The following is a 7742-nucleotide window of genomic DNA, read 5'->3' as shown; positions in this document are numbered from 1 at the left end:
ATTTCATTCCTTGTTTTTCTTTTCTCCCTGTAGTTTCACAGCCCTGAAGTTTCCAGCCAGACCACTGAAAAGGCTATCAAATGATTAGCGGTCTATTTTTTCAAGCCATAGCCTCTTATCTTCAGACGATTTTACAGTTCTAAAACATTCCAAAGTATTTCTAAGTCTTACAGAGAGAGATATTTTGGCCTTGCCACTCTAAGAAGGGAATTTTACTGCATTTATTTTGATTCTGTTTTTCAACCCCTTAACTTCCCCCCCCATCCAGTCGGGTGCACACCAATCAAATAGGAATGTGGCTTATGAGTAGAAGGTGTGGACTCACTGAAAAGGGGCAAGCCACTCCCCCTTTCCAGCTTTCTGCCAAAATGGGCAGACAGAACCTACTCAAATTTGGCAACCCTACCAGGGACCCAGCCACCCTGACTGTGGCAGCCCCAATAAACTTGGGGACACAAATGGCCTCCAAACCCTGGCAAAAGGGCAGACAAGAGACAACACAGCAGAGCATGCACAAACATCTAGACTCCGCAAACATTCAGACTCCTCAAATTTGCCCCATAATCATTTCACCCCCTTGCCAATGGCAAGGGAGCATTCCAGCTCAACAAAATTCTACTTTACATAAACACACAACTCTAACACTAGCATTGAGCTGACACAGACAGAGGCACAAAGGTCACTAAACTGACCCACAAGTTCTCTCTCTATATATATATTTTTCAGCATGGCTGCCCCCACAGTCTTCACAAACCTTAGAACACTTAGCATTTGATAAAAAGTGAATTCATTCACAATTCAGCACCATAACAAAAGATTCCAGCTGTCCTTTTGCACTGTTTAACTTTACACCCAGACCAAGCTTCACTAGAAAAGCCGATTCATTACCCACATCACCATAGTGAACTCTAAGGCTATAACACCTTCACCTCTGAGTGAAGGTCCTCTACCCCACTTCAGGGAGTTCCCAGGGTTCCAGAAATGTCCTGTAACAGCCTTTTAAACTTCCCAGTGATCCTCACTTTATCTCTCAGAGCAAACCCCAAGGGTCTGGAGGTTCCCTCCACACTTCTGAGGAAGGCCCCTGGGTTCCAGACAAGTCCATGCTCTCAGAGACAACCCCAGAAGCCAACTGACTTTCTGCACCACCCCCGCACCACAGAAACATCACCTCCCAGGATTCCCAATGTCCCCATAAATCTACCAACTTCCAGGACCTTTTGACTTCCCAGATTCAGCCTGGGGAACCATGCATCCCACCAAGGAAACCAACACTGACCCTCCTCCACTTATACCCCAATTCCCCATTTCACAAAAACCTTGTTCTTGAAGTGCATGACTTAACCACTCACCCCCTCCCCATGTTCACCGGGGTTGCCCTTGAGTCCTGGGTCTGCTCTGGATTGGTCACCTGTGGTGTCTCTGCCCCACCTCATGCTGCTATGGAGTGGTGTTCTGCTCTCTTCACCCACCGCACCCCCATAGGTCCTGCACTACAATAGGTGCTTCCCTGGCTGAGCCCATCCACAGCATGTATGGCGATCCCACCTATCTGTCTCTTGCTTCAACAGTGTGTGAATGGAACAGACCTGGGGAGTCTTTCCCACACCTTCTCCGCATCGACCACCTTACAACTGCTTCTCCAGTTGCAAATTCCAGGACCAACTTCTTGGCCATCCCCCACTGCTGGGACCAGCTAACACTGCTTTTCTGTGGTGAACTCTTCATTGTCAATCAACCATGGACTCTGAGATCCCTCAGAATTATTCCGCTGACTTGGAGGCCTCTGTGAACCGCCTGGTCAACCTGCAGCTGCAGGCCTCCTACACCTACCTCTCTCTGGTGAGCTTTCCTGGGAGTTCCATAGCCCACATTTCCCCCAACTGGGTGGACCTTCGGCCATCTGCTCATGCACTTGCCTTCTTTGTACTGCTGGTTAGTCACATGGAGGAGAGCGCCCTCCTGGCCTTGCCGTGACTTGCACTGACCATTGTCTCCTCCATCTTTTCCTGCAGGGCTACTATTTTGACTGCAATGATGTGGCCCTTAAGTGTGTGGAACATTTCTTCTGTGAGTTGGCAAAGGAGAAGCACAAGGGCGCCAATCATCTCTTGAAGATGGAAAACCATCATGGAGGCCACGCCATCTTCCAGAATGTGCAGGCAAATGGTGTGCAGACAGTGGACTATACCTCCCAGCAGACTGTGTGCACCACATCGCTTGATTCTGGCATTTTTGGCACCTTACGTGCTCCTGGGGCATTTAGTTCAGTTTTATGTGGGTTGTTCATGGTGGCTGAAGTGGAAGTGCTCTCCCAAGACATGGCACCCAGACAGCTCCGTGCTCTCTGGGGCAGTGCAGTTGTTGGAGACTGGGGGTCATGCAAGGTTATGCTTGGAAGGGGTCACAGATGCTCTTGGGGGCTACATCCTTTCTGAACTCTTTCCCATCTGGGACTGCTGGGAAGTGGGTGTGGAAAGCATTAAATCTGTTTCTTTCTAATGTACAGAAGCCTTCCAAAGAAGAGTGGGGTAATACCCTGGATGCCATGGAAGCTGCCCTTCTCCTGGAGAAGTCCGTGAACCAGGCCCTTTTGGATCTGCATGCCCTGGGATCTGCCCACGCAGACCCATGTGTATATATCCCCCACGCCCATGGCTACCCAAATGCAGACCTTCCTTGGGATGAAGCCTGCACCCTAAGCCTTGACTCCCTTGGATTGTCCAGGGAAATTCCTTGCTGTGCCTTGCTTCCCACATCTGCTACATTGGGACCTATTGCCTCATATCATCTCTCAGGAGAATTTTTCACTCCTCTTCTATTCCTCAGCTCTGTGCCTTCCTGGAGAACCATTTCCTAGATGAGAAGGTGAAACTCATCAACAAGATAGGCAACCATCTGACCAAGCTCTGCAGGGTTGCTGGCCCGCAGGTGGGGCGGGGCAAGTATCTCTTTGGAAGGCTCACCCTCAAGCATGACTAGGAGCCTCTGGAGCCCACAGGCCATGGGGGAGGGCACTCTTCCCCCAGCATCCAGGCTGAGCCCCTCCAGCCAGGAGACATCTTTCTAACTGCCCTCTTGTAGCCCTCTAACAAGCCCTGAGCCAAGTGTTAACAGTAAAGCTTTTGGCAGCGGGTCGTGATAGTGTGTGTGTGTCTTGCGCAGGGACTATATAATGGTTGGACCCTCCCCTGTGGGTGATGTGCTGTAGACAGTTCTTGCCAAGCCATTTCTTACTCCAGGGAGGGTTGAGCTAAGTGGGTAGCAGGAAGCAGGCTGAGAGTTTTACAGTGTAACAGTAAGCAGAAAGGGGTCCTGGGCACATGGAAGTGACTATGCAAATGAACTCTGGAAAGCAAGCACACAAGACTAGCTCTGAGGGCCGCTTCCCCCCTCCCCAACCACCCAGGCTTGGAAGAGATCAGGGCCATCTGGAATGCTAGGGTCTTCCCAATGTCAGGCACATACTCGGTAGCAAGAACTACTGAGGATCTGAGCAGCTGGAAGCTTAAGATGTACAAGAAGTGCTGAGCTGGGGTTCTGGGTTTAGTTGAGAAAGGACCGGTGAAAGTAGGGTCATATTCTCTAAACAAGAACTGAAGAAGCTTGCAGCATCTTGGGACAAGATGGCAAACTGCTGTGTCTGCTCTGACCCTCATGCCTTTGGTTTTTGGGAGAAGAGGAATTGGGAAGTAGCCACTAGATGCCGTTTGCTCAGATTCATGCCCTCTTGCTCTCTGTACATAGGATCTGGTTGCAGGGGCTCCTGTGTCTGGCACAAGGATGATGACCCAGCACCTAAGACTCCTCACTCAGAGCTTCCTGTTCCCTTCATGGGTGATGATGTGCTTAGAAAGGCACATGTGGCCTAGGGAGCCTAGAACTATGAGGAAAAAAGTTTTTGTCTTTATTTTTTTTTCCTGAAAATAAAGCCATCTCAGCGGAGCCCTGAAGAGATGCATCAAACAAGTGCACCGGGTCTTTCTGCCATGATAGAAATGGCCTACATCTGTGCTGCAGCCACATGTGGCTAAATGGCTACTCTGTGCAGCCTCCTTCATCACACTGCTCCTTCCTGCCAAAGAGAGCTTGAGCCATGTGTTTGTCACTTGCAAATGCCAAGCAGGCAAAAGAGGTCTCCCTTCCTTGAGATAACACTGGAATTTCAAACAGCAATCCAAATCTCTCCAGGGCAACAGGAGGAAATGAGGCACTGGGAACCCATGGGTGAGCAAGCAGGGGAAGGTTGGAGGCTCAGAAACCAAGAGGAGGGAGGGGCCTGTGGAGAGGTCCACCAAGCCCCCATGCTGGACAACACCTGGGATCCTTAAATAGAGATGGATTTTTTTCTTTCCATTTCTAGACACATGCTTCATTCACAACCATTCCGCCCTCCCATCCCTTACCCCCCACTGCAAACCAAGCAGTCCATCAGCACACGTGAGGAGGACCCTCCCTGCTGCCAGAGCTTGGAGATGGAAGAACCTCGAGGTGAACGTGGGGGTCTGCCACCCAGTGGACTGAGCTCTGGATGGGAAGGGGATGGGAGGCGACACAGCGTAAGGTTCTAGGCCCAGCAGCCGGGCCTAGCATGCAAGTGGTCTCCTGGTTGACTGAGCTGTTGGGGGGAAGACAGCCAGTTCCATCCTCAACAGGGGGTTTACCCCAGAGGACACAGGATTCTAGATGGAGTTGCCAGAGTCTGGAGTCATGGGAAGGAGTTCAGACTCAGGGAACCAGTAGAGTCTGGTCAAGAAAAGGCCAGAAAGTGGTCCCAAGCATTCTCCAGCAGGAATGAGGGCCCAAGTGATTCTGCCAGTCCTCGTGTGGCCAAAGTGGGGGTGTGTGGCAATGGGGCCCGGGTGGGTACTGGACCTAACAGAGGGGATAGGGGCCGGGAGGAGGAATCCCCCAGCAAAGCTGAGCACCCAGGTGGGGCTGGAGCTGAGAACACCTGAGGGCCCTGTGCTGGAGCCCGAGTTCTGGGGCTCAAAGGGAGGACCTTTTGCACCCAGGGATCCTAAGTCCCTGAAAATGCCCCATCTCTGGCTGGAGTGTCCCATTAGTAGAAACAGTACAGGGAGGACAGCACCTGGTGGCTTCCAGACCAGGCTAGGGTATGGCACGCTCTGCAGGGTCTAGAATTGGCAAGCTACAGAGAGCTCTAGAATTCCAACATGGAAGGCAGCTGGCAGGGTTTCCTGAAACCTCTGGCATTACAGGGCAAATGGCCCTAGGTAGGCCCGTCTGACCAGGTCTTGGGACTTTGGTTTCCTTAGGAATCCCCCTCTGAAGAGGAAACTGGCAGTCTGGCCCAACCCAGACGCTTAGCTTGGACCAGGTGAGTGATTGGATGCAGAGAGGTTCTCACATCAGTCCCAGATCTGGCCCAGGGGTCCCCTCCCCCACAGCCCCTACTGCCAGGGTCCCCGACCCTCCCCCTGCCTTCCAGTGCAGGCCCCTGCCCTCCTGGAAGTGTGAGGAAGGAACAATTCTTATCCGACAGTGGCCCCTAGCAGTGGTAGTTGGGCTCCGACTTACCGCCACGGAGCTGCTTTCGCGCTCCTGTTTCTGCTTCTGTCTCTTTGACCAATTTGCATGAAATGGGTGGAGATGAGAAAACAGCTGTCCATGACACAAGAAAAGAGGTTCTCTTCTAGCCCAGCCCTCACCCAGCAGACTTCTCTCACGTCAGTGACCTTTTTCATCCCCGTGGCCTCCTAGTGGCGTGTGGTGAGTACATTTTGGAACCCTGCTCCCCCGCACAGCCTTCGTTTTCTTGGCAGTAGACAAGCTCCCCGAAGTGCATTCGGTGGGTTGGGGCAGGATGTATGAGGGCCGTACCTGTTCCGGCACTATCGCCGGGGCAACTGCAAGTGGAGAAAAATGCCCCGGCATCACAAAGGTCTTCCCACACCCCGCCCTCAGCAACTCCCCGTGGCCACTGTCTCCAAGGCAACGAGATGGGGCGGGGGCGGGGCGAGCCTGACGGGGTGGGGGGGGAGGGGTGCCTTGCATGCCTGTGCCAGGGAGACGATGGGCGCGGTCGCCCCGGCTGGCGGGGCGCTGGAGATTCAGTCCCGGCTTGGCGGGCAGCGGAGAGCGGGCTCGGGCGGCGCGAGGCGCACAGTGCGTGACCCCGTGGTGGCTGGGCGCACCGAGAGGAGTGGGTGGAGGCAGCGGCCGGAGCAGAGCGACAGTGGCCCGGGGCCCTGCAGCCAGCGCTCGGGGTGGGCGGCCAGCCGGGATGGCCTGGCTGCTCCGTCGCGCAGCACTGGGGCAGGAAGACGGCCGCGGCAGGGGAAGGAGCGCTGCCAGCCTCCTCCAGGACGGCCGTGCTCCACGGGGACACGCTCTCCTCGGGCCGGGACCACTCGCTGGCCGGGCGCACAGCCTGTCCGGGAAGGGAACCTGCGCGCCTGGCCCGCGCCTGCTCGGCCAGCGCTTCCCTTCTGACTCCGGGCATGCCCGCCGCCTATTGGCCTGGGTCCCCAGGGGCAGCGGAGCCCCGGGCTCGGCGGCTGGCAGGCACGGGGTGGCGGGGCAGCGGCGCCGCTGGAAGAGTCGCAGGAGGCGCAGCGCGGCCACTCCGGGGCACGGATATTGCGCCCCTGCTAGGCGGCCCCTTCGTCCTGGCCGTAGCGCTCGCAGGTCGGGCAGCCGGTCCCGGGGCTCCTCCTCGTCCTGGCTCTGGTGCGGGCTCGAGTGCCGCGACAGCCAGGGCAACGGCGGCGCCGAGGCCGGGCACGGGGAGCGGTAGACCTGGGCCTGCGATGGGGCGTGGGCACACCGCGCAGAGTGGGCCGCCGGCACCCGACGGCCTGGCCCCGGTGTCCAGCCGCACTAGGGGTCCCCGGGACACCCTCCTGTCCCTGGAGCCCCCCCCCCCCCAGCGCCCGGCTCTCCAGAGCCCGTGTCCACTCACCGCGTCCGCCTCATGGGGCTAGAAGGTGAAGTGATCGGGAAAGGCCTTGGCCGGCGCCAAGTGGCGCTTGCAGGACGTGTGGTACTGCGGGGAAGGCAGGGGAGGGGGCGTCGGGCCGTGGCGCTGGACCCGGCCCCCAGGCTCTGGCCAGACCCCCTGTGCAGATGAGCAGACCCAAACAAGATTTTGGAGTCCCCCTTCTACAGAGAGGAAAGGACAAATGGTCCTTCTCTTTCGTTCTCCACAGGCTTGAATTAGCATATATCTTCCAAATCTTTGGTACGCTTTTAGCATGGACTTCAAACATTCTAGAGAAGCTTTTAGCCCATTAGGTTTGCATTTCCCCTGAATATTTAAAGATTATAGACTTTCCATTGTCCAAGGGTTTCCTGGGACTGGAGTCATTGCCATGGTTACCAAGGGCAGGACTGCAGCCTCCTACCATCCCCCACCCACAAGTCTCAGACAGCTTAGGTTATCTCTTCAGAGGCAAAGAGCCTCCCACCCATAGCCCACATCACCCTACTGAACGCTAAGGCTATCACACCTTCACCTCTGAGTGAGCCAGTGCTCCAGGTCCCCTGCCCCACCTCAGGGAGTTCCCAGGGTCCTGTAACAGCCTGGTAAACTTCCCAATGATCCTCAGCTGATCTCGCAGAGCCAACCCCAGGTATCCGGAGGTTCCCTCCGCACTTCTGAGGAATGCCCCTGGGTTCCAGACAAGTCCATGCTCTCAGAGACAACCCCAGAAGCCCACCTACTTTCTGCGCCACCTCCTGCACCCCAGAATCCTCACCTCCCAGGATTCCCAATGTCG

The 7742-nt window shown here is 55.5% G+C and overlaps 1 protein-coding gene across 1 annotated transcript; it reads left to right on the top strand.

Moving 5' to 3' along the window:
- Nucleotides 1-1740: 1740 nt before the first annotated feature.
- LOC101420937 (ferritin light chain-like) lies at nt 1741-2982 on the top strand. The gene is made up of 4 exons (XM_004475918.3): nt 1741-1842; nt 2016-2162; nt 2510-2635; nt 2830-2982. The coding sequence occupies exons 1-4, from the start codon at nt 1741-1743 to the stop codon at nt 2980-2982; spliced, it is 528 nt and encodes a 175-aa protein (XP_004475975.1).
- The last annotated feature ends 4760 nt before the right edge of the window (nt 2983-7742 follow it).

Source organism: Dasypus novemcinctus, unplaced genomic scaffold, assembly GCF_030445035.2.
Source record: "Dasypus novemcinctus isolate mDasNov1 unplaced genomic scaffold, mDasNov1.1.hap2 scaffold_106, whole genome shotgun sequence".
Lineage (NCBI taxonomy): Eukaryota > Metazoa > Chordata > Mammalia > Cingulata > Dasypodidae > Dasypus > Dasypus novemcinctus.
This window is presented reverse-complemented; position numbering and strand designations above follow the sequence as displayed.

Coding starts and splice junctions, on each gene's coding strand:
- LOC101420937 (XM_004475918.3), top strand. CDS start 1,741: ATGGACTCTGAGATCCCTCAGAATTATTCCGCTGACTTGGAGGCCTCT. Junction 1,843..2,015: donor CCTACACCTACCTCTCTCTG/GTGAGCTTTCCT, acceptor CTTTTCCTGCAG/GGCTACTATTTTGACTGCAA. Junction 2,636..2,829: donor CTGCCCACGCAGACCCATGT/GTATATATCCCC, acceptor TCTATTCCTCAG/CTCTGTGCCTTCCTGGAGAA.